The 26,891-nt window shown below is 31.9% G+C and overlaps 2 protein-coding genes across 4 annotated transcripts; one reads left to right on the forward strand and one right to left on the reverse strand.

Annotated features, from left to right (window-relative positions):
• Window positions 1-2,738: 2,738 nt before the first annotated feature.
• Window positions 2,739-5,515, forward strand: LOC108767447 (Glutathione peroxidase homolog with thioredoxin peroxidase activity). Its single transcript, XM_018517355.1, has 3 exons — window positions 2,739-3,155; window positions 3,304-3,639; window positions 4,839-5,515. Exons 2-3 carry the CDS (start codon window positions 3,633-3,635, stop codon window positions 5,432-5,434), a joined length of 603 nt encoding a protein of 200 aa, XP_018372857.1. The 5' UTR covers window positions 2,739-3,155; window positions 3,304-3,632; the 3' UTR covers window positions 5,435-5,515.
• A 429-nt stretch (window positions 5,516-5,944) lies between these two features.
• sas (stranded at second) lies at window positions 5,945-26,633 on the reverse strand. 3 transcript variants are annotated; one of them, XM_018517366.1, is made up of 13 exons: window positions 26,295-26,633; window positions 23,440-23,994; window positions 22,937-23,221; window positions 20,563-20,755; window positions 20,250-20,464; window positions 18,905-19,269; window positions 17,787-18,054; window positions 13,546-14,865; window positions 10,092-10,287; window positions 8,816-9,314; window positions 8,154-8,514; window positions 7,432-7,625; window positions 5,945-6,152 (listed from the first exon to the last, which is right to left on the reverse strand). In XM_018517366.1, exons 1-13 carry the CDS (start codon window positions 26,392-26,394, stop codon window positions 6,060-6,062), a joined length of 4,644 nt encoding a protein of 1,547 aa, XP_018372868.1. In that variant the 5' UTR covers window positions 26,395-26,633; the 3' UTR covers window positions 5,945-6,059. The 3 variants fall into 3 exon arrangements, with proteins under 3 accessions (XP_018372868.1, XP_018372866.1, XP_018372869.1); XM_018517364.1 differs by having other exon boundaries at window positions 22,931-23,221; XM_018517367.1 differs by having other exon boundaries at window positions 6,075-6,152; window positions 7,407-7,625; window positions 22,931-23,221.
• Window positions 26,634-26,891: the final 258 nt, after the last annotated feature.

Raw genomic sequence — 26,891 nt, forward strand, 5'->3', positions numbered from 1 at the left:
GAGTATACTTACCAAGAAAAGAGGACCGCCGATAAAATCGGTGGGGGTGGTGGAGGGCCTCTCTAGCACGTTTTTGCTAAATTAAATCTTAATTCAACGATATGTGATTGAAAAGTTTGAAGTCTATTCGAAGACTATAATTGCTAGTGATTAGTGATTATAGAGATTTTGGAATATATTTACATACTAGTAATTATGTTTGGCAAAAACAGGCTAAAAATTTGCATAAAAAAACGTAATTTGTGTTATCTCAGGTGAAAACAAAAATAATTTTAAACCAGATCCGGTGACACTGTGAGCCTTAGCGAATTATTAGATGAAGGTTACAAAGCGATCTTAATTGTTAGTTTGATACTTTTATTTTATTTCTAAAAATTTAATTGTTTATGTGTACTTCAGGTTTGAAGAGGAGAGCACTGCAGAAACTGAAAGAGAAAGAATGTAACAAAGTATTGTCGCAAGAAAAGCTAAAGGTAGCCCAAGAATCCGTGGCATACGGTTGAATAAAATATGCCGATTTACTACATAATAGAAATCACGAGTATGTATTTTCATTTGATAAAATGTTGGAAGATAAAGGCAATACAGTCGTTTACCTACTGTATGCCATGCTTTAACTTAACTCGAATTCGTTCTATCGCCAGAACGGCGAACATTGCGAAGGACGAGTTGCGACAGCGCTCACAGGAAGTTCCGATCTCATTAGAGCACGAAAAAGAATGGAAACTGACCAAAGTATTGTTAAAATTTCCTGATGTAATTTTTGGCATTACCAAGGCATTACCTATACTTAAATCTGCTGTGCAAGTTTTGTTACGAGTTCCATGCGCATTTACGGAATTTTATGACAGATATTACTGCGTGGAAAAGAATCAGTGAAATAGTAAAAATAAATATAGGACGTGTGTGTGTCTCTTGCTCGTGGAAGTCACTGCGCTTATTTTAGACTTTATACTTCCGACGATATTCGCCTGGAAAGAAAAATACCATTTTTTTTCAAAGAGGTTTAACTCCTTAAACATGAGTTAGGGCACGTATAAAAAAATACGTCTCTTAGATTTTCGTGTTTAACAACATATTTTATGGAAAATCAAATCGGTTCCGGACAGTTGTGAAACTTCCCTTGTAAGAAATGTTGAATATCAATTAGTAAACCTACATTTGTTTATATGACTTGATCACTTACATATTAGCAGAGAGAAACCTGAGAGCGGCCATCCCGGCTTTTTTTAATGTAAAAAAAGCTTCTAACTCCTCGTACACTAGCAGCACCAATGTCTATTTTCGAGCTGCGGGAACTACGTACCACGTCCATTTTTGAGACCCCCCCGTACTTGAAGAAAAAACTATTTTTCGACATTGTTGATAAATAAATTTATATTATGATGCTACAGCCACGAATTGCAGATAAAGGTAATATTATGCATATATGTCGGAAAATAGTTTTTTCTTCACATCTATAATTTGCGGTGTACCACGTCCACTTTCGACGATACGATTTTATCGGCGTGACAAGGGGGTCTCGAAAATGGACGTGGTACGTAGTTCCCGCAGCTCGAAAATGGACGTTGGTGTCGCTAGTGTACGGGGAGTTAGAAGCGTTACAGGAAAAAGGCCAGGATGGCCGCTCTCAGGTTTCTCTCTGATATGTATGTACACACCAAAGACATAGAGAATGGACTGCGCGATCCGTGTGTGAAAATGGTCGATAGGGATGAGAGAAAGGGACCGTGGCAGACGGTCATTTCTATCTCTTTCCATTCAATGGTGTAATGGGAGAGAGAATAAGACGGGGATTGGCCGTCTTCCACGGACCTCTCTCTCATTATTGTCGACCACATTTGATACACTACTTAGATACGGATCGCGCAATCCATTCTCTATGCCTTTGGTACATACGCATTGAAGGCCAGAGGTGGCGCGTTCATCTACACTCAAGTGCGACTAAAGTGAGACTCGATTATTGAACAGCAGTGTACATAAGGGCCTGCGCACAATAGAGGAATAAGAATTAGATATTAAGATTTCAACCTATCAGAAACCATATATTCCGATGTAATCAGTTTCTGATAGGTTGAAATCTTAATATCTAATTCTTATTCCTCTATTGTGCGCAGGCCCTAACCCGTATCGTATCAATACGGCGTACCATTATCGATAGAGGAGAGAGACTGTGGAGACCTCTAGTCGAAGACGATATACATGATAACTGGTACTGCGAAAGTACAGTGTATGATTGCTTAACCTGAAAATAGTCGTTATAACATTAAAATTAAATATTAAACAGTAACTGACTGGATGTTCAGTTGAACTGCACAAATTTCTATTAGGACCATATATTGAACAGATGTATCATAGCTATACACCCATGATTATACAGGTGTTCGTGGATCATTGAAGTGCAGCGGTTTCCAGGCGATTTTAGAAGTCAAGGATATAGCAAATGGCGGTATGCAATCGGATGGGTGACCGTTTCGAAGTACTATGAAAGTAGTTCCCGAATTCAGGAAAAAACTTATTTTTTTAATCATAATTTTATGATATGTATTCTGTAATAAGATATTAATAATATTACTTATTTTAGCAATAAAACTATAAAATTAATTAATTTTAGTAACATGCGTACTTAAGGCGTACATTATCGGTACGGCGTACTAAAAGTACGGTGTATCGATGCTGTACCCTTTAGGTACGCACGTACCTGACAAGTACGGTATCGGCACACATAGTACGCCGTACCAATATCGTGGAGGTATTTTGCTATCTGGCTTATACTATGTGCTTCCAAGCATGTATGTGGTGGGGCGTATTTTCGTTATGCAATCAGAAGCAACCGCGACTAAGATTATGTTTGTCTTCTGATTTCTAAGTATATTTAAGATTTAAATTGAGAGAACTGACGTCATTTTGATGATAATTTGCTTAATTCGAGTAAATATTTACTTCTAGATGGCGCAGTGAACATTGGTTATTGGAAGTACGGGGTGTCTCATAAAACCAACTTCATACAGAGTACAGACACTACATAAATCATTAACACCATAATATCATTATTCATATTTTTTGACTGCATAAATTTTATTTATTGAGATAAATATAAGATTATGGCATACAAAAACATAAGCGAATGAGCCAGTTACAGTAGATAGCCTAAGGTAATAACGTAAGCAATACCAAATTCAAAATGTAGATTTATTTACTGCTTAAGTTTTTGTGTACCATAGCTTTAATGGTAGATATGTTAAGCAAATTATATAAATAAGAGCTTTTGTTTTGCTCTTTTAATATTTTCTATAATACTAGACTTTGGGACGCCTTGTATATGAAAATTAATGAGCCGGGATTTCCTGTGATTGGCTGTAATACGTATTTCAAGGATAGAGGTCAGTGTGTTTTCAAGGTTCCAGAAAATAAAAAAGTTCGTAAGCTATATATATTTTCGTCTTCGAACGACGCTGGCGATTTGATAATCCAATAAAGTTACATCGCGCGTCGCGGTGATCCGATTGTGACATCTGAGTTCTATTTTAATATACGTGTCTTTTTTCTGATACAGTAATACTTTTTTACTACGACAGTAAAGTGTAATTACATTTTCGGCCATCTACTTCGGAATTGATATTTTCAACAAAATGCTACGTAAGTATCCTTAAAGAAAATTTTAATTTCTTTTAAGAAATTAATATTAATCTTTGTAGCTTGATTACGTATGTATTATTTGAATCTCTTTTAGACAAATATTTCCAATTTTTGTATGAAAAGAAGTAATAGCTGGCTATTGTTTTTCATATTGTATATGAACAAACAAAAAAATTGTTCTTCAAAAATATTTTTTTTGGAAAATTTCGTTATACTTTTCAAAACATTTGTATATACTAAAAAATTTTTTTAACACATATATATTTTATTATGATAAGTTTTATTGTATTTTCTCTATTGTTTGTATAAAAAAAAAAGTGGAAGCTTGAAAAACATAAAATTTGTGGTTAAAAAATAGAATATTGATACATTGGATATTGTTTTGTTTTCTTCCCATTTTAGTCTTTTGTTTTAATCTGCATTTTTTAAAATAAAAATATTCGAAGTGAAATAAATTCTTTATTTAATTTTAATTTTAAAACAATATTAAAGTACAACAGAAAATCTAATTAATGTGACAAAATATATTTTTATAAAAAAATTATAAATTTGGTAAATAAAATAAAATGATAAATCTGTAAAATGTTTTTAAACTCAGTTTTTTTACTAAAGCTTATAAATTGTCCTATATCATGTGTTTTTTAATTAACTTAAATTCATACTTCTATTAAATCGTCTCTCTGCATTTTAAATGTTTTATATAGTTAAAAATATCTTTAATGGTAGGCACATCTTTATATGTTTTTGGTAAAATTAATTAATCATAAAACAGAATGCTTCTTTTTCTTTTTTTAAAATAATAATTACAAAATAATACGTAATTAATAATCTTAAATATCTTCGTTGCTATTATATCTTTTATTGGTAAACTATGAAAAATAAGAACTTAGTTTATATAACCTCGAAAAAAACATTATTTATCTTTAAATTTGTATTTCTTATTGTTAGCTATATTATATCTGCTCTGTGTGCACATAAAATAAATATAATAAATGTAAGATCAGTAAAGTGACATAAAATAAATACCTGTTATAAAAAACACATATCAGTATGAAAAATTATTTTATAATTTTCTCTTTCTGTAATTTAATATATTTTTTTAAAGAGAGAAATGAAAGAGAAAAAGAATAAATAAAACAAATTGTTTAAATTGAAGAAAAACTATATTCTAAAATATTAATATATTGTATTATTTATAGGAATTGCATCAATATTCCTGCTGTTTACCATCTCAGAAATCATTGCTCAAGATTGCGAGAATAAAGATACACAATGTTCCACATCATCAGAATTTAATCAAGATACCAATTGGCAGTCAGCTACTTCAGTTTACGATTTCCATGCAAACGACATTTTGGGCAAAAAAGTCTCATTAGAGAAATATCGTGGCCATGTTCTTATTATTGTTAATGTAGCCAGTAACTGTGGCTTAACAGATAGCAATTATAAACAACTCCAGCAATTATATAATAAATACAGCGATAATGGTTTGCGAATTCTTGCGTTTCCTTCTAATCAATTTGCTGGTCAGGAGCCGGGCACTTCTGAGGAAATACTAAACTTTGTGAAACAGTACAATGTTACTTTTGACATGTTTGAGAAAATTGATGTAAACGGAGAGAATGCTCATCCGCTGTGGAAGTGGCTGAAGACACAGAAAGGCGGACTCATTACCGATGCAATTAAATGGAATTTTACTAAATTTATTGTAGACAAAGAAGGTAAACCAGTAGAAAGATTCTCTCCGTCTACTGAACCATTAAGTATGGAAGAAAGTTTGAAAACATACTTTTAAGTTTGTACAACGCTTGCTTCCTTTCTTTCTGTATTTTATACATATTTTTAATAATTTTTTTATTTAGTACACAAATATAAAATTATATATGCATGTAATTATATAATATTAACAAAGTAAGGAAGATTATCTTTTTCCTTTATTATATAATCTTTTTTTTAAATATGCTTTGTCACATAATGGTGTATGGAAAAATACATTGTATTTAAAGACAATATAAATAACAAAAATAAAGTTATTTTATAAATATATGATGACCTTGAGATTACTTGTTCACCGAAAATTTATAGATATATATACGATTCATAAAAATATTAAGAAATATTAAACTTTTTTGGTTTAATAATAAAAAATTGAGTTATTTATTGATTATTTCACTTAAAAATAGTTATTAAATTTTGTTAGTTCTTTACATAATATTTAATAGTTTTTAAAGATATGTTATTTATTTTATAAATTTCTAACAATATAAATGTAAACTGTACAAATGTAAACAAAATTCATCTGGATTGTCTCATTGTCCTATTCACTCTTGAAATGATTATACTTATGGGCGAATATAATACATGCATTCCTTAATGACTTTAATATAAATAAATATAGATTTAATAAATTATATAGAATTTCATGCAGTTTCTTTGACACTGATGATAGCCATTTCATGATCTGCTGTAATTTTATTTCTTCTATTGGGTATTGTGATTGCAGCCTCACAGGTCTAAAAGGAAGCAACATTTAATGTTAATCTACTCATAAATCTCTGTAAAATATATACGTTATATGGATATTTTGCAAACCTTTACGTTAACAATACAGTTCCGGTGACCTTGACTTTGACATATATTATCAAGATCATAATCTCAAGTAACTTTATCTTCAATTAGATAACGATCTCTTATAGTTTCTGAAATAGTTAGAATTAAAGTGAAATTTTAATAATAAATCTTGATCTTGGAAGACAAATTCCGATGACCTCAAGCACAACAAATGTTGTCAAGATCATAATCCTGAGTGAAGGATCAAAAGTCGCTCATTATATTAATTGAAAAATTATTAAATAAACAATATAAATGATAATATAAATGATGACAATATATAAATATGTGTTTAACTTTATAATTTAAACCTATGTAAACCTCATTTCGTGTTGTAAAGTGTATGTGTAGACTGTAGAAGATGTATGTATTCCTTAAAATTAATGTATTCCTTAAAGTTACCTCAACAATGATTAATTAGTTACATGATACAGAGTGTTTTATTAAAAAAAAGTTTTCGTCTAAACTAGAAAAATGTAATTGTTATATTTGCACGAAGTCCAAGTAACTACTCTCTCTCTCAATGTAGTTGAGTCACTATTTCACTACCAAGTAATAGTGCATACAATTTATTACCGTGACTATTTTTATAACATTCAACACTACTTTAGTTTCTATTACTTTATATAACTAGTAACAGGGATTTCAATTGTAAAAGTTACCAAATTTATACAATAGTTGCCAGAACTATTTCGTTTTCTTTCAGTACGTTTGCACACACTATTACTATTTCTATATACACTAAAAAGTAATTTTACAAAAGAAAGAGGGATGTATGAACATGTATGGATATATTTCATATATGATTATACACATATTTATGTATGTTTATATATATTTATACATATTCACGTATGAAACATTTTTTACCGGATGGCAACATATGTCAAGGTCAAAGTCAAGATCATCGGAGCTGTGTTTGTTTTAATGTAAAGATTTACTAAATATTTTCTATTTATATATAATATTTTATATAAAATTATATAAAATTATAATACTAAAACAACTATTGTAAAATAAATGCAACAATGGCCACTTTTAAAACGTAAATGCTGAAATAGTACTTATTATTAGCAATTAAGATGTAGGCCCATTTATCGACCACAGTGATGCGTTCATCTTACTCCACAAATACAATAACAGTAACGATGAATTACCCATAGTTTCTTGTTGTAATTCTACCTTGTAGGAAGGATTGTCGTATGCTGACGTCGTTTTACGAGGTGATATGTCAGCCTTACTACTTGTTCGTCTTTTCATCAATATCATTGATAGAATCAAGGTCGATAATATCGCTAAAGAGGCCACGATGGCTACTACCACTAGTGGACCATAGTAATCTCCATCATGTAGAGGAAGCGTTACAAATTTCCCGGCTAAAGAAAAGATCCTATACATAACTTTATAATAAAGATATAAAAAAATTAAGTTATTTTAAAAACTATGTTCTTATTAAGAAATAAGGATGGAAAAGAAGATTGTGCACATTTTGTAACGATATATGTATAATATAATGTAAGAAGTGAATCAAAGATGTCACTATTATCGAATTTGGAATTAAAAAAGTCCCTGAATCGATAAAACAGATGACTTTAGCATCGCCTTAAAAAATTCTGAAAAAATTCTGAAAAAATTCTCAGAACTTTATGAGAAGAAAATAAACAATTTTTGTCTTGCTATTTTTCTGTAAAGTTAATAGTAGTTGATATTTGAGAAAAAAATTATTGAAGACTAATATTCGACAATTTTTAGTAATTAATATCTTGTTAACTATTGCGAAAATTGCAAAAATGGTAGAGGATTTTTTGACTTATTGTTAGTTTAGTCCATTCTACTTGGTCACGAGCGTTGTCGGGTGAATTACGGGATACCTTGTGTACGTCTGTCTATATGAATATTGTTACCTTGTTGAGCCACGGTAATCGGTAAGAGAACACCTGGCTTAGTGACAAAATCCTGTACATTACTTTTTTTTATTCTGCCATTTGTTAAATAGATTTCAAGCCATAATCGGTATCTAGTTCCAGGTTTTAGATCATTGATCATAGTTTTAGCGTGAGAGTCTCTTTTTGCAATTTTAAAGGTACTAGTATCTTCTTTGCCAGTGTCGCTCTGGTAAATTGCACGATAAATATTCACGTATTTATCTTCTGGATAAGGCACACCACTCCAAGATACTTCTACGTCCGTTGATTTGATAGTTTTAACTTCAACTTTTACATCGAAAGAATAGGGATCTGGTTCCATAAACGTTGTTATCTGAAACTACAATAGATAGTAATTTAACATTATATAATATTCTTTTTGGTTATGTCACTTTATTTTGTGGAATTAATATTATGTAACCATTAACTGTTTATCTCCGAATTTTTATATTTATGATTATTATAAATAATATATAATAGCATATTCAGATGATGCAGATGATTATTACGCAAAAAAATTTTTTTAATTAAAAAACTACAGAGATTTGATTATTTGTGGAACCTAGCACCCCACAAAATATTTTTAGTAATAATGAAATCGCCAATATCAGATAATTTAAATTATTGTTAAAATACTTTACCGTTTTTTCGCTTATTAACTCTGTTAATTGTCCTGGGAACGGTATAAAATAAATACCAACTTCATATGTGGTTGATGGTTTCAGATTTTCAATTACGTAATTCGTTACTGCACGATGGATCAATGGCGTTGCTGCATAAACTTTACTATCATATTCTTTATATCTCAGCTGAACACCGTCTATGAATTGCAATTCGTATTCCGTGAATTTCTTCCATATAACGTTAACCCAGGTTGAATTCGTTTCTGCTATTCTAAGTTCGGCGTCAATTGGTATTTGTGGTGGTAGGGTCGTTACCTCGACACGTTTTTCTAATGTACGCACATTGTAAATTTTACTGGTTGGACTATTGGTTAAGTCCTTCAGTTTCACCATAATTTTTACTTTGTATTCAGTCATCGGTTTTAGATCACCTAATTCAAACTCAAGTTGGGGTGTTGCGATTAAGTCATTAGGAGGCGCAAATACTTGTGCTTTCCACGTGGATGGATCGAAATTTCTATAAAACGAGAAATTTTATTATTCTTATAAGATATTCAGAGATATAGAAAATGAATATTTCGTATTCCATGTCACAAATAAAATAGAGTTTGAGAAGTTCCATCTTTTACGATTTTATTTGCTCTCCATATTTACGTCTTCATTTACGAGAAATCAGTTCATATAGAAAAATGTACAAGAGATGATATCTAGATAGATATCTAGATCCAGAATTTAAAGCAAAATTCTCTATAACAAGTTATCAAACTGATATTACAAAAGTACTATAAACATATTTAGTGGAACAAGATGAAATAGTACTTCAATTGTGTCTCACTTTAGAGTAAATATTTAATTAAAGAAAAAAATAAAAGGAATAGTATGTATGTTATTTTCGGCACTCAGTAAAATACCTGCGTGCATGTGTGGTAGAATAGATTAGTAAACCATAAAAGACGGAACTTTATCTTTATGGTGTAAATCTTGATTTAATTGTTATAAATCAAAGAGTTGAAAGTAGTTGCACAAAAAAATTATTTGAATTGTGTGTAAGGTAACATAATACTAATACTATCTTACTTATTTTAATATAGGTAATTTATACAGAAGATAATATTTAAAATTATTATTCTTTCTGAACTTCTTTGCTCTTCCTGAACTTCTTCACATTAAAGTTTAAATATTTTCCGCATACTCTCTCTCTCTCTCTCTCTCTCTCTCTCTCTCTCTCTCTCTCTCTCCCCCCCCCCCCCAAAAGATCTTTTTACATAATTTGATGCAGTATTTCAATACATACGTTTTATCACTGGTATATTGTAGCTCGACTCTTCCATGTAGTCCCACTAAGATCTGAGGTACAGTAAACACTAATCGAATTGTATGTTCATCTAATGCTTCTAGTATTTGCATAGTTACTTCATTGGAAGGAGATGGGAATCCAGTTATACTTCCAGGTAGAGAAAAACCTGGCGGTACAATGTTATGGTCCATACCTATAATATATCGGAAGATTTATTATGTCTGTAGCAGTAGTAGAAGCCAATTTCTATCTCTTTTAAAATTCACAAATATGCAAGAACATATGGCAAATTATTATTTGCGCGTCAATATGGATTAAATCTTTTCCCGAATATTTTGTTAACAATGGTTGATTACAACTCTTAAAACTCTGTGCCATATTTTCTATTATTTCTGTTCTAATTTCAGACTAAAAAATAAACTGCAACTATATAAATCCAATTCTTTTTAAGAGTTGATGACAATGCATACGAATATCGAAGTATGACATTTCAACAAAAGTTAGAAATAGTTTATGATAGACTAGATATAGTTTATGACTTATATTCAATTAGATAAACTTTTTAACAAAAAAACGTGTTGGCACATTAAAATCGATTCAAAATATATCTGTGTAAAACAACAAAACTAAAAATTAATATTATTTTATCTCTTTGTGCTTTTAATCGTTTCTTTTTTTTACGTTTTAATATAAATTTTGCTCAATTGCTTTTTATAAAATATCTCCTTTTTTTATACTATTTTAATTATTTTAAAAAACGAATTATTTGCTCTAATATTCCTAACTTAAATCTAATCTCACCGTATTTCTTCACAAAGTCCACGATAAAATTTATTTTTATTATTAAGAAATCAGTCTAAATGTGGCTCAGAGAATTAGAAAAATTAATTAAGTGAAATAAGAGATAATGAGCCTGTAAGTTCAATTTAATGATCGTATTATTTCTACAATTATTATCCAAATCTTTTGACTAAGTTTGTACGATTCTATGAATTTTCTAAGTTTTTATGTTCACTGAAGATGATTAAAAAATTTGGACAATAATTGTAAAACTTATAGTAATTAGAGCACGAACGTAGCATACCCATACAGGACCGATTATTGCGGAAAGTTTTCAGAAACGTTTCAAACTTTTACATCTCATATCCCTTGTAGAAAAGTACTATTGAGCACTAGGAGTATTTTGAGGCACTACTGTACTACAGCACTATTGTACTACTATAATATAGTAGTGCAGTACTATAGTAGTGCAGAAGTGTTCAGTAATGCTGAGTAGTGCTAAGAACTTCTATATATCCGCGTTTCGTGCTTTTTTTTTAAATAAAGTTATTAATAGTTAGTTTCTTTATGCATATTCATTTCCTGCATTTTGTATCTTGTCGAAACGCGGATATATAGTAGTTCTTAGCACTACTCAGCATTACTGAACACTACAGTAGTGTAGTAGTACAGTAGTGCTGTAGTACAGTAATGCCTCAAAATACTCCTAGTGCTCAGTAGTACTTTTCTACAAGGGATGCAACAATTCTGAAAGGATTCTGCAATATGTCATATGAAATGTTTTAACAGAAATGTTTCTAAAATCTATCATATGCAATAAATTGAAAAATATATTTAAACAGAACAAAAAATGATTATAATGTTAAAATGGCTCCAAAATCTTTACTAAAAGTCATTTTGTAATCAATCGCGATTCAGTTTAACGTTATTTTGATGTTTTTGTGATTTATTCTACTTTAATTACGAAAAAACTTTTGTATAGAGGAAAGGCACCTAATATGAGATAGCGGCGTTTCTGCTAAACTAATAAACGCTATCTATTGGTTACACCATGAATTTATTGCTCTTGGATCGAAAACTATTTAGTAGAAAATTCATTATTAGATCATGCCTGTATTCATTGCAAAACAAGATTTTAGAGTTTGGATGTCCTCAAGTTTCATTAAGATAGGCTTTTAAACCTTGTTTATTATTTAATAAATAAATATTTGGCAATAAATGCTTCATGTAGTGATAGAGTAAAGTCGTACTAATAGAAAAATACGGGATATGTTGAATTGTTTAATTACAGAAGTTAGATTTGATGATTATAAAACCATAAGGCATGGAAATCGTAATATGAGATATCTAGGGTATCTATAATATGAAATAACCCATGCTCCTATGTTATCGTGAAAATCGTTGCTAAAGTATAAATGTTATTGTACAATAATAAAAAAGACAATCGGAATGAACATCGAGTGCCTATTTCTGCGATGCTTGATTCCAACTATCTGAAGAGTTCTGGGTAAAATCTATCGCATGCTTATTTTTCGCGCACGCTGGTTGTGTTTGTTTGTATTTTGGGAACATTAAATAAAGTTTTTTAGTTGCAATATTGATATACTTTGCGTTTTACTATCGATTTCTCGGGGCATCTCATATTAGGAGCACAATTTTTTGACTTTGCGATTTGCTCACTTTTTACATTTCTTTAATTTAAAAAAAAAATGGAATTTGAATTCAGTTCCCTGTTCCTTTTATTGTGCGGAGCTCCTAACTGCATCTATAAAAATTGCTTTCACCTATTCACTTACATTCACTAACACATTAACAAACTGAAAAATGGCGGCGCCGAAGAGGACTGTTTACGTCCCGACTCTTACTAGAATGACTCTAATCAAGAGTATCTGTTACCAAGAAAACAATTCTCAAATTGTCATTCGGAACCGGCGCGGTTAAATTGTAGGTCCCGTATATCTGTATATGTACCTACATGCGCAACACGAGCATGCGTATGAGAGGTAGACTCTGTCCTGATTTTGGAATGTTACGCCATCGAATGAATGAATGAATACGGTAATTAAACTGCACTTACATCGTGCTAGGCTCATTATCTCTTGTTTTACTTAATTAATCTTATCATTCATTCCTCATCTTCACATGTTTTTATAATTTCAAGATTTTTTAACGATCACGGCAATTGTCTTTAATTGCAAATATGCTGCAATGTATGTTTTTCAAGAGCATTAATGTATAAGTTTCTTATGTAAATACATAAAATTTCTTGAGAAATATATCTGCAGCACATGTGACGATATTCCTTATCGAAACTTAAAATAACTTTTTCTGAAAATGGAATACTATTTGTATATGTAATATATACGTACGTGTAAATAATATTCGTATTAAAAGAAGAATGCATTTTGCAAATTGCATGATGGAAATGCAATCAAATAATAAAATTTAATTTCTTAATTAACTATATAATTGGATTTTTGTATAAGTTTAAATTTTGGGATGTAGTTACAAAGGCATATAATGTTGTGGTTTTATAAATTATGAAAACTTATGTAATCAATAAATGTTGGTAACAAAAGCATTATTTTACTTTTCAGCAAGGAATATCAGCTCATTTCTGACTGCTAATAAAAATTCTGTATATTATTTTTTGTGATGTTCAGGAACGAACCTGATTGACTGGATGTTTGTGCTGCGAGCGGGTGGTTCAAGTGCGTAAGTCCTGAATGTGATATTTGAGCATCTATATGAAGTGGTACAGTTGGCAGTGGACGGTTATTTGGAACATTATAAAGTACAGGTTTTCTGGAATAATCTTGGAAGGGTCCTGGATTGGTATCGTGCTGATTGATGTGTGCTAATAGTTCCTCAATTTGCTGAGGAGTATTTGGAATATTGGGCGTGTGAATATGATAAGTGATCTGCCCATTTTCATCTTTTTGCGAAAAGCTGTGATATTTCGTCGTCTTTTTCGATGTGGTAGGTATCGTTCCGAAATAAACGGATTGCGCTTGATCAGTAGGCAGTTGTTTCTGACCAGAGATTTGTTGGTGAAGGTCATATACACTAGGGTAATCTTGAGGAGGAGTATGATTGAGCTGAATTAGATCAGGATGTTGCGAATTTGTTAGGTGATGTAGTTTCTCTGGTAAAGTCTCATAATCAGGATTTTTTTTATTTTGTTTTGGCCGATCAGACAATATCGAAAATGGTTTTGATTTTTCTGCATCAATAAAGAGATTACTCGATGTGGTCTTCTTTTTTGAAGTTATAGGAACAATCACATTTGGATCGATCAAATCGGATTTAACGGGGATTGAATCATAATAAGGAAGACCAATCGCTGTGTTAACGTACTGGTTATTAAAATTAGTTTGAGAGATGTTTTCTCTATTACTAGAGGTGAATAAAAATTCTGATGCATTGAGATGAGAATGTAACGGGATAAACTGAGCTTGATCAATTGGACGATCTTTTAGCGAAGGGGCTAATTTGTTTAGGTTTAATGAGTTTGATTGATTTTCATTAGGATATGGAAGCATCGACGTGGCTTTATCGGGAAATTTATCAGGTACTAATGGACCAGGAAAATATTGATCAATTAATTCCTTGTGAGGTCTTAGTTCTACAGGCTTTTTCGAATCAAATTTTGATTTTGATTTTTCCCTTGGCTTTACGGAATAAACGGGTAAATGAAAAATGTCTTCTACATTGAGATGAGTGGATAGGTAGTCGGGACTATAAGGTCCGTTATAAGATATTGTAGGATGTCCTGAATCCATAGGATAGTGAGGAAGTCTGTGAGTAGTAGTATCTATTTGGGTTTTATCGGTTTTTGAATTTTCCGAGAAGAAAGAAGTACTGTGCTCCGATTCCTGGCTGGGCTTGAGTATTTCCGACTTGTTATTCGGTCTTTTGATATTGTCAATTGTTTGCTGATCAAACGTGTTTGTAGCTAAGGAGCCGGGATACGCGGTCGTCACGTTCAATCCTGCAATAAGTAAAGTTCCATTGTCACAGAAATTGTCAGTGATCAGTCATGGGTTGTCTAGAATCCATGCATATTTACAGCGGAATTCAATTTAAATATTTCCAATCGTAATCACGGTTGCATGAAGCATGCATTTTGTCTTCATTCAGTTATTGCATTAATTATCAGTGCGAAGTATATATAAGAAGAAAAAAGAAGTAAAATAGTCGGAAAATATAAAAATTTCAAAGAAAGATAACCTAAAGCCATTATAACGCAATAAAAGAAAAGGTGCTATTTAAGTAGCAATTATGCAATTAGCCCGGATCCATATAAGGACAACAGCGCTTTGACACCAAGCGCTGATTAGTAAAAAGTCAATAGTGAGGATAAAATTTACCCCCATCACTCGTTTTTCCAATCAGCGTTCGGTGTCAAAGGATTGTTGTTCGTATGAGGATCCAGGCTTACGTACTCGCTTAATCAGCAGATAAAGTTTTTAAAATTGTTTTTAATTGTAACATTTTTATTTTTTATTAATTATAAACAATTTATTGTAAAATAATATTTATTAAATGTTTATTAATACTTTACACAGTTTATATTAAAAGTATTTAATATCTCAAATAATAGTTTAGGAAAAATATTTATTTAACGTTTATTTTATTAAATATTTATTAAATATTTATTTTACATTTAAATATTTATTAAATATTTATTAAATATTTATTAAATATTTATTAAATATTTTATTAAATATTTATTTTACATTAATTATTTATTTGTAGTAATTTGAAAAAGAAAACATTTATTTAATATTTATTCTCGGAATTTTATTTTCGTAAATAAAAAAAAATCCTACATATATTAGAATAAAAAACGTAGAATGAGATTTTTTACCCATGTTATAATGAAATAATACTGAAATTGAAGGTAAACTCTTAAAATTGGGCTCCAATATGAAATAAATAAAATATTAACAGTTCTCGGTTCTCATTCCTTAAACTATTCATTAAAATGTTAAAAAACATTTATTTATTATTATATAATATTAAAAATACATTTTGTTGAATGTTAAAGAAATGTTTAAAAAAATATTTCTTTGCTAATTGAACGTATGGCAGTTCATTCGGCACGATCTACTTCTACACTTAATTTTTTTATTTACGTAAGATTATATTAACTTTTTGGAAGTAACTGAACATTCAAGATATATTTTTTACTTTATTGTATAACGTTTTAATACTTATGACTTTATAATATAGGCAAGTATGTATTTTATTGTTAGTTAAACATTAATTATACATATATTGGCATGCGTTGAAGCATATTGAGCAAATGTTGCTTAAAAACCAATATAAATTTAATGCAAATATATAGTCAATATCATACATCATTATAACAGTAAAAGGCACAGTATTATGAGATTTTTCATACACATTTTTATTAAATAATAATGAAAGTCGGTTCTAAATTTGTTGCATGCAACTTTTTGAAATATTTTATAACAATAAAATTGCTGTAAGTATTTCTTTCTGATCAACAATTCCTAAGAAATATATTACATTCATTATACACGATATGTATATCATATATTACAGTCAATAATTTTGGCTGGGAACACTGGTATGTGCACTGAGTGCATATTAAAATCGTTATATAATCTGGTGCGCAGGAACGTTAGGCTGGTTCGCCGACTGCTGAGAACGCTCAGCGGAGGCAAAATATATGCTCTACTCCCTTTTCTCGCTACTCACTGTTCGTCTAGGATCTGGATCGGATGCTGGTCGCGCTTGCTTAACGGATTTCGGAGTGCTGGCTCGTTCGGAATCGTGATCGGGAATGAAATAGGATTTTTTGCTCGCGATCGTCGTTTTTATTTTGCGCTTTCGAGTCGTATCGTAATTTCCCGATTTCCCTCAGTATTTTTTCCCAGGACGCGGAGTCGCAAAAAAGTGGTTCTCGGTGATGCTTCAATCGGCGATTTTTGCGCTTGCTTGGCCGAGTTCGGAGTACTGTACATTAAGGTCGTTAACTAAAGATTTGAGCTGGTAACGTTAAGAACGATGCCACAGGGGTGCATCGTTATACATCGTAAGGAAAAAACGAATCACAATGTTTCAAATTGAGATTTGATAAAACGTATATGATGGCCAGACTCTGATTAAAGGGTCTCTAAGTTGTATTTATCTTTATCGCTATCTCGTATAGCCATCGTGATATGAGACAAATACGTATGGAACGCATATAGAGACGTTCTTGCTCATATTTAAAAAATAATTTTTCGGAATATGATTATAATTAGGGCTCGCTATTATAATTTAAACGAATATACGTTTACACATATAATTAGCATATCCGTTTAGAAACGTTTTTCCGAATATACTCAAATAGCCAAGTCTGTACAAAGCAGATTTTTTAAATGTCTGTTACACACTATGCTAACAAAATAACAACAGAATTGTTACAGAATTAGATGTAATACATAATACTGTTGACAGGCTGCTAGAAAAAACGTAACAAAATCGGCAGGATCTGCTCAGTTTCTGTCAACAATTGAGGGGCTGGATTCTATAAGGGGATACACGTGGATTTCGCGGGATAAGTATTGTCCGCAAAGACTAATTTTGGATATCGCTCTAATTTTAATTTTGACGACTGATTCTTGTAGAAAATTTCATAGCGCATCTTTTTTGTCATTAAACCAAATTTGGAATTTTTTTGTTTTCAATTTACCGTATTAGACTAAATATTTCAAATAATTTATTAACACAATCGCCAAAGTTTAATTGTATTTTTTAACCCTGAAGTTCCCCTTTAAAAACATCGCATAGTATTTATCATTCCAAATACTGCGTACATTTTAAAGGATTGAGTATCAATTAGTTGATTAAGAGGTTGGGGAATAAATATTTCGTTTCCATCTATATGTTGTTATTTACCTGGCAGTTGTGCCGAAGGATGGCTGCAGGTCCACTGCGTGCAACATGGATTAGTAGGTACATGCGTCAATGTTGCTTGATGGGAAGGACATGGTAAATATGCAGGTGGTAGGGCTGGTACAAATTTGCAAGCAGCTTGACAGGATACATTGCCCATCTCGCAATAACAACGTCTTTCGCAGCCGGTGACATTCGAAGGTAACACGGTCCAATTGTCATATGTGACTCCTTCATAAGTACAAGAGCCATTGTTTCTACAGTGTACTTCCTAGAATTTGTTAAAACCATTAATATTAGAATATAGAGATTTATTAAGAAAAATTAAACTTTCTTTTAGAATTTTCGTTAAAAATATAATTGTACAAAATTAATATTATATACATAATATCCGATGAAAAATATTATTATTTGAACATAATCTTTCAGCTTAAAAACAAAATTAATGAAAATTTTATGAACATTTCGGTTTTTTAAATATTTTCGTTTTTTCATCAACATTATTTCATACATAAACAAATAAATGTAAATAACTATCAATCTTGGTATAGGCTCCAACGAATAAATCCAACTACTCGCTGAGAAGTTAGCATCCCATTTTTTAAAAATTATTTAAAAATTGTTATTAACTGAATATCGCATTAAAAAATACAGAGAACTCTTCGTCTCGTTAAAAGGCAGTAGGAACTCTAATCAGAACTATTGTATTTAAAAATTGATTTTTCAAAAATTTTTAATTTTTTTTGGATTTTTCAAAATTTTTTTTTATGCAGGAACTCTAGATATTCACTAAATAAAGCTATTGAGCCGCTCAGAACTATTCTAGCTCGAATTTCGATAAGAAGTTAGCACCCCATTTTTTAAAAATTATTTAAAAATAGTTATTAAGCGGAACTCTTGTTATAAATTATAGAGAACTCTTCGTCTGAACAAAAGGAAACTCTGATCAAAACTATGGAATATCAATATTGGGGTACTAACTTAACATACGCCGATAACGGGAATATGTGTAATTATGTGCAAGGAACGATTTATATATTTCTTGTTATGAAAGAATAAATTATATATCAATTATCAAGTTATAATTTAGGAAAAAATGTCAAAGGTGAAGAATGCTATACCTGGGGGCAGCATTGTGGTGCTTTTGGGACAAAATTCGCTGGAACTGTCTCCCAATCTAAACAGTTGGGATCCAACAGATCCAGTCCAAAATCTGTAGGACATTCTATCGTAGCGCATTCAGATTTGCCACCCTCTGTGCAAGTACAGAAAGAGATACACTCATCATACCATTCTGCACCAACTTTATATAATTTTCCTCTGTAATTGCAAGTGTTCTTGTCTGTTACTTTCTCCGACATGTTTGTCTTCACTACTTCGGCTGGCAGAAATACTTGTATGGCTGGCCCAGGTATACTTGTATAGCTTCCTTCTGCCACGCGAACAGAATACGTATGCGCGGGTTCCAAATTCGAAACAATACCATCTGTAAATATATATAAATGTACAACTTTATTTTTCACATAACAAAAGATAAGGAGAAAAGAAACCAAATTCGAAAAATAGGAAAAATTAAAATTGGTTTTTGGAATGTTGTAGGATTGGACAACGAAGATACACAATAATTCTGGAATTATATCAAGGAATTTAACATAATCGGATTGGTTAAAATTTGAATAGAAGGAAAACGCTGGAACCGATTAAAAAAGCACATGCCAAAAAATTTTAATTGAGAACATTAACAGAGAGAAAACAATAAAGGATCAGAGCAATGGGAGGAATCATCGCAGGAATAAGGAAAAACATCAAGGAAGAGAAAGAGAGCAAGGTAAAAAAATAAAGATGGAAGGAATACAAATAAGAAGGGTAATTATAGAAAGACAAATGAAAAGTAACAATATACAATAAGCAAGGAATAATTAAAGTGATAAAAGAAATCAAAATCTTGGCTGAGAATAATGAAGAAAATCTTTTAACGGAGAGAGGGGGGATTTTAATTAGGGATGCACCGGATATCCGAAAAGTATCCGGTATCCGGTATTATCTGACACTTTTTTACTATCCGACCGGATAGTCGGATATTAGTAGTATCCGGGAATATATCCGGTTGAAATTTTATATTGAAAGTTTGCGTCACTCGAAAAGTATATACTTTATGAAAAATAACTTCATTGTAGTGTTTTGAAAAGCTCTTGACACCAGCTATTAGATTCTGGAATAAAAAATAGGGTGTTCTAGTTTTAAAAATCGATGTAACCTTGAGCTGACTTTAGCCACGCCACCCAAGGTTAGACTGACCAAATCAGTGAATAGATCATTTGGAACCCTACAACTCTTGTAAGAAATATTTCTTTTGGAAATGCTTAGTTTTCGAGATATTTCATCGATCCGGGACTTTTTATCTCACCCTGTATAGATATAGTTAATAATATCTTTATATATATTCATTAACAAAGATTTATCCACCTTTATCAAGATTTTGTTGTCTCCATACATGATTGTTCTGTGAAATCTCTATAGTAACATCTTGAGGATTCTTCGTCGATAATTTTAATTTGATAGCCGTTGAGTTTAGTACCTTTACATCCATCAAATGTACATTCAATTCGGTAGAATTCTCTGATTTAACTTCATGTTCGCTCAAAGTAACATCGCAAAGTGTAACTGTGCAACATTTATCTCTAAAAATCAAGATGATTAGCTATTACCTTGTTTGTAAATTATTTAATTTTGCAATTAAATTTGTGTGACACTTAATTTCATTCGTTAAATATCATACCCAGGATCGATTAATACGACACAGCGATCATGCTCATTGGTTACAGTCTCGTTCGGAGGACACTTGGGCCTAGGTTTACACTTTAAGTGGCCGCCAGCTTCGCAGGTGCACACTCTGGAGCAACCGTCTTCGACACGTTGTCCTATAGTCACTGTCTTGTTGTTGAATACGCACGTTTCATTTGATTCAACAGCTACGTCAAATACATATGTATATGTATATATATGTCAATTTTTTTAATGGAACATATTGTTGTAAATTCAAGTGTTGTGCGAAACAATATGAAACTTTCGTCTGAAGCATTTTTTAAAACGCGTGCGTGAGTGTACATGTCAGTACGTGTGAGTACGTGTTTGTATGCGTATGTGCATGCTTGCACCTAGGTGTTTTTGAGCAAGTGTGCTTATTTAAGTAAGGTGTTCAGAGTAATCACTGTTTTCTACGACACAAACATATATCAACGCCTGAGCCATAGAAGGTGCTATATTGAGAAAAACACGAAGAAGGGTTTATGTCAAAAAAGTAATGAAAAGTAGTCTATCCCGGGCGAGGCGTGAAGACCGGTCTATGTCGGAATACATGCGAAGTACGGTTTATATCGAGAAAAGCAAGAAGAACAGTTTATGTCGCATGATTTTGAAGAAGGGTTTATCAGGGTTTATATCGCGCTATGTTATCTTTTCATAAATTTTGTAGTGTCTAATGGTCTAATGACTTAGGACACTCGTACGAAATACAAGAGATCCGGGTTTAAGTCTCGGCCGAGGTAATATGTTTCGCAAAAAATTTATTTAAGGTTTTCAGCACATTGTCAATTTAATTTAACTTGTGATATTATTGCAGTAGTTTAATTGCGTTAGATAAAATCCGGAAAAATTTCGGCGAGCAGTTTGAATAACTACAAAAATATGATATATATGCATGTACAGGGTGTTGCAGATACATGCTAGGCAGTACGACGGGTTGCGCGGCAAACTTTGCATGGCCAAGCGTGGTTTAATAGACAATGACAGTGACTTTATACATTATAAAGTTTATACTACAAAGTTTTATTATTTATATTATAAAGTTTATGTTATAAAGTCACAGTCATTGTCTATAAAACCGCGTCTGCCTATGCAAAGTTTACCACGCAACCCGTCGTACTGCCTAGTATATATCTGCAACACCTTGTACATATATAGGATATAGATAATTCACTGGGAATTTCACAAATTAAATCTTGTATTTGAAATTATTTGTAGGAGATTATTATTTATTTCTATTAAAATGTTATTTACACTCTTGATTGATCACAAAATATACATATTCTCTAGTAGGAAGAACATTAAGTAAAAGACTGTTGTTGGAAAATAATCTCCACAATATTTGGAGTTTTCTTTGTAGCGTATGTTGAAAGAAAATAAGTTGAAAACAAAGACATGTATGTACAAACAAATTTTCCTTTATCAATCTTTATAATTGTACTTATTTCATTATTCGCATCCATTCCCTCAAATTTCTGATTTTTTCATACTCAAGTTACGTGAAGATCATTGTATTATTGGTCATTGGATTCGTCTCAATCTTACGCTATTATGGTAGAAATATGTAGTCCTATTAAAAAAAAATCGATAATCTTGAAATCTCTAAGAACCTTGATAGCCAAGCATATTTTGCAAAATCATGCAATTTAATGCTGAGTAAAAATTTTCGACTAGTTACTGTGTATTTGCTGAAAAATGTAATATATAATCATATGTATTCAACAACACGAGGGCAGATTTGAAACATTCAGATTCAGAGCAAACGGAGAAATACTGTTGCTCATTTTGTTGTCAACAAAATGACTTCCATTCATGGAAAACTTTTGATTTCATTCATCGTTGACAGCAAATACACAGCAAAATGGCAGCAACATATGTTGAATTCACGTGATGTCATACCACAGGCAAATGACTTATACACCTTGTTCTAAATTTGTTGAAAACTAATATGCTTTATTTTCGGCAACATGACAGTAACAACACAAACAGGTGGCTATCAGGGAATATGACTGAGAAAAAAATGATTTCCATTATAGTATGTGTTCTTTCGAACTAATCAATTTATGCTTTAGACATTTCCGCGTACCATTAACAATAACGGAGATATTGCCTTGTAACAGAGTTACTGACACACCCTTTATAAATAGTTTATGCCATTTGTGATGTTGCTTATACATATATTGTACGTATAATAATTACAAACTGTGAAGTATAATATAATATGTATAATTTTTTCGTTCTATCTATATACAGCAGATAATATGCAAATTAAAATGTTAATAAGTGTCTATAAATAAATTAATGGAACAATAAGAAAAAATAGAGTCAAGCAAAAGACATACCTAAACCTGCAGGACAGAAAATAAGGGCGCAACATGGTTCTTCAGCAACCAATTTTTCTTGACACATATGATCCTTAAGCTCTCTGCCTACTTTAACGTAAGGATAAATACATAACGGTTGACAATTCGTAATTCCACTCTCGGAGCATATGCATTTCTCTTCGCAGTCTCGGACAATGTTTTCACCTACTGAGTAAGTGCGATTTCCATGGATACATATTGATGCTTTCGGAAACAACATCGAAGAAATGTTTATGGCAGTTTCGTTATGTGGTGCGATATACTCTCCGCCTAGAGACAATTGATCAGATTATTTAAGCTCTTGACGAAGACTCTCTTGAGAATTTTAGAAATGATTTCCAAGATTTTCCAAGATAGAAGCTATACATTTCGCGGATTATCTCAGTGTCCATGTCCATTCATGGAATGCCAACATTTCATGAACGCTACAGTTTATTTCATCAAGGCATTTATGTTATTTATGTTTCAACAATATTTATAATATTTACCTTCAATTTCTTTGTCATTCTCATCCATGCTGATGTCACTGAGATCCGTGATATTAGCGTGCAATGAGTTCATTGGCTCTGAAGCAGTGACATTTAAGTCTCTGCCTCTTGATGACATTGTCTCTTCCGTCATTGGAATTGCCACTGTCTTACTCGTCGTATTCTGGACAGCACGACTAGTTGGTAATATCGTCTTTGTTACAGCGACTATTGGTACTCCATGAAGAAGAAAGGGAGTCGTTATATTCATAGTGTCCATAGATTTTATTATCGCTGAAGATTGATCGATTTTTGTCTCAGGTAAAATCGTAGGTAACATCGGTGACATTACTGAAGTGTTGGAGTCTACAACCTCCTGCGAGTCATCATTGATGATGGATTTTTGATACTTTTGATCGCCTTTGACTTTAAAGTCCGTTACAGACTTTTTCTTAGCTTCAGTTGTAATCTTGATATCAGCTTCTTTTGCTGGATGTACACTTTTTAATTCTGTTGTATCATTCCGCCATTCTGTACGAACAGACTGCACTCCTAGAATACCTTCGCCATTGTTATCTATTAGCAAAAAGAATATAATGTTTACGAAATTTAAATATTTAGTAAAATTATTAGAAATATTTTACTTCTTTGAAATTAATAAATTTTTAATGTACATCCGACACCCCCTCTCCCCCCCCCAAAAATAATAGATATCGTCTATGGAAGTCGAAAAATATTGTGTGGCGACTCGCCACTAGAGGTCCACGGGACTCACTCGGTTCGCGTGAGCACCGCAGCCACGCGAATTCCCTTTAAATAGAAACATCGTTCTGGATTCATTCCAGGCGTCTAAGGCGAGCCCCACACTACATCGCCTTACTGATGAGTCTAGTAGTGTGGGATCAGGACGAAACGCTGCGGCCGACCACAAAGCTTCGAGTCAGGCCTCCTTAGTGGACATCCACAATTGCGTTTTTGAATTGTATAATAGTAGCTATAGAAGAACACGTTATATTTTTATACACGTGGACTATACCAGCTTTCTCAGATTCAAGCAGCTATTTTCATACACAGCCCTGATGGAAAAATTTCATTGAAGTTATTCCACGTTTTGGAACACTTTTTGGCAAAATTTTAGCATTTCAGAAAAATTTCATCAAAAATTTCAGAGAAATTTTAACAAAATTTCAGAGAAAGAGTGATGGTAAATTTCGCCTATTTTTGGACCTCGAATTTAAAACTTTTTTTTTATGGCAAATAGTACTATTAGATGAAACATTAATCCCAGTAAAATTTCAAGATGAGCATAGGCACGATTCCCGAGATACAAGGGGGTGAAAGTGATGATTTCCAATCAGGGTGTATTGCATAAGGATGAATGTGTGGCTAAAGTTCATTGGTAATATTGAGGGTATATTTTGTCGAACGGATCATCTACGACTCAATGTTCAGAGAATGATCTACTATTAACCGCTATTTCATTTATGAGGGGATTCATATAACGACAGTTGTATGGTTCTTTGGATTTGCTCAATATCATGGGATAAAAATACCCAATCCTGAAATATGCAATGTATCTATCACGGTTTACAAAACAACCTTGCATAGTGAGAGGCAAGGGGACTCACATTAAAAAAGCACCCCGATCTGTGAGAGGCGGCGTCAAGTGTCACTTCAATTCCATCTATCTCGGGGAATTTTCATGCTAGACGAAAACTAAGGTCATATTTGAATCCGGCGTAAAAAATCTATAAGAAACGAAGAGATTGATTGTAGAATAAGAAATTGTTATTATGGATGGTTCTTTCTGAGGATGACTTAAAAAGGAGTCAAAACGTCAATTTTTTTTCTATTGTATTGCGCTCGTTGAAATCAAATCAAAGTTTATGTAATAAACTAAATAAATATAAGATAATAGCACTAATAATTGACTCCCACAACCGTTATTATTATTTTTTTATTAGGTAAATATTGTTTGGTATTTATATTTTTAGACATTTAATAAATTCAAATAAGTAAAATTATTCTTAATTAAACTTTCATGGAATAAGACGGTGTACAATTGTTATACTGAGTAACTGATATTGATACAAATAAATATCTCACGAACTATACTATTGCGAATCATACATAAAAAATCACAATACCAGAACTGATTTTTTTTAATTAGTTCGACGTAAATATTGCAAGGGAATCTGAGAAAACCGGGCGCCTTTTCTACGCAGTCATTAAGGTCTCCGGCTACTTCACGCAAACTTACGTTTCATTCATTGCCTTAATGAATGCGCCTTATTACTCAAATGAAATAAAATGCATATCCCGATGAATGTCTTATTTAAAATTAAGAAGTAAAGAGTCTAAGGAAATTATAAACTTCCCTTTTTTCCATTATTAGTATATTTACACTTTTATTTACATATAACTCAGGTGTATGTATATTATTTTAAGGGATTTAAAAAGCATAAAAAAATATCTCTTTAAAAAAATCTAATTTTTTAGACGTAGGAACTGTTAGAAGATTTTAGATTCAGGAATTTAAATAAAATAACTTTTAAAAGGGAGATAAATACCCCCTCCCCTCCTTTTAAATTTTTTTATGAATTATGTAGATATAATGATCATAAGAAGACAAGATCTTATTTTTTAAGACTTTTTGCAAAGATGTGATATTTTTTACTGGTACTGCTTTTACTGTACATATTAACAATTTCAATATTATAATTAACATGCCCATTTTTGAGCAACTTTTTGTTTATGAAATATGATGATCTTTGAAAATACTTCCTTATACTAAAATTTGTTATCGCTATTTTTTATTAATATACAATTCAAGATACTTTCTTCAATCAGAATGAGTTTATTCCTTGAGAGCTTACCGGGTAACGTAGTAATTTCAGTATTGACGGCTGTTAAGGAAAAGGTGACTCTGCCTAAGAGGCAGAGACCCAGCAAGAAACATCTTTTCTGGATGCGCATCCTACCGCATTCTTCTATACAGATATATATTCATAAACACTCGTTCGTTTATGCGCACTCACTAATTCTTCAACAAAAAGATCAGACGATCAAGAAAAAAATACGAATCAAGAAAAAAAATATAAATTCACGTTTTAATCCTCAGTGAGCTGCTGCTCGCGATCAACAACGCGTGAACCAACAACGAAGGAACAACGGACAATCCGTGACTGACTGAAACGAGTTTCAGAGTCCTGAATAGCGAGGAGAGAAAGAGAGAAAGAGAGAACAATCCACTTCGTATGTACGTATGTATATGTCAAGGGGAGAAAGACGGAGAAAGAGAAAGAGAGAGGAGAGATTAGAAAAAAAAGAGAAAGAGAGAGAGGGAGAGAGAAGAAGGAAGGAATTTGTAGTTTATAATTCTCGAAACACTGTCGGAGACACCGCTGAAAGCACGCGTGTACGGTGACCGATTGACTGCCGCTCTCTCTCGTTTCGTTGGCGATCCGTGCCGA

The sequence above is a fragment of the Trachymyrmex cornetzi genome, unplaced genomic scaffold, assembly GCF_001594075.2.
Source record: "Trachymyrmex cornetzi isolate Tcor2-1 unplaced genomic scaffold, Tcor1.1 scaffold679, whole genome shotgun sequence".
NCBI classification, from domain to species: domain Eukaryota; kingdom Metazoa; phylum Arthropoda; class Insecta; order Hymenoptera; family Formicidae; genus Trachymyrmex; species Trachymyrmex cornetzi.

Excerpts from the sequence above, each read along its gene's own strand:
- sas (XM_018517364.1), bottom strand. The coding sequence starts at position 26,394 with ATGCGCATCCAGAAAAGATGTTTCTTGCTGGGTCTCTGCCTCTTAGGC. Across the intron at positions 8,515-8,815 it reads AGTTAATAAGCGAAAAAACG|TTTCAGATAACAACGTTTAT; the intron begins GTAAAGTATTTT and ends TATCTATTGTAG. Across the intron at positions 6,153-7,431 it reads ACGACAATCCTTCCTACAAG|ACCTGTGAGGCTGCAATCAC; the intron begins GTAGAATTACAA and ends GCTTCCTTTTAG.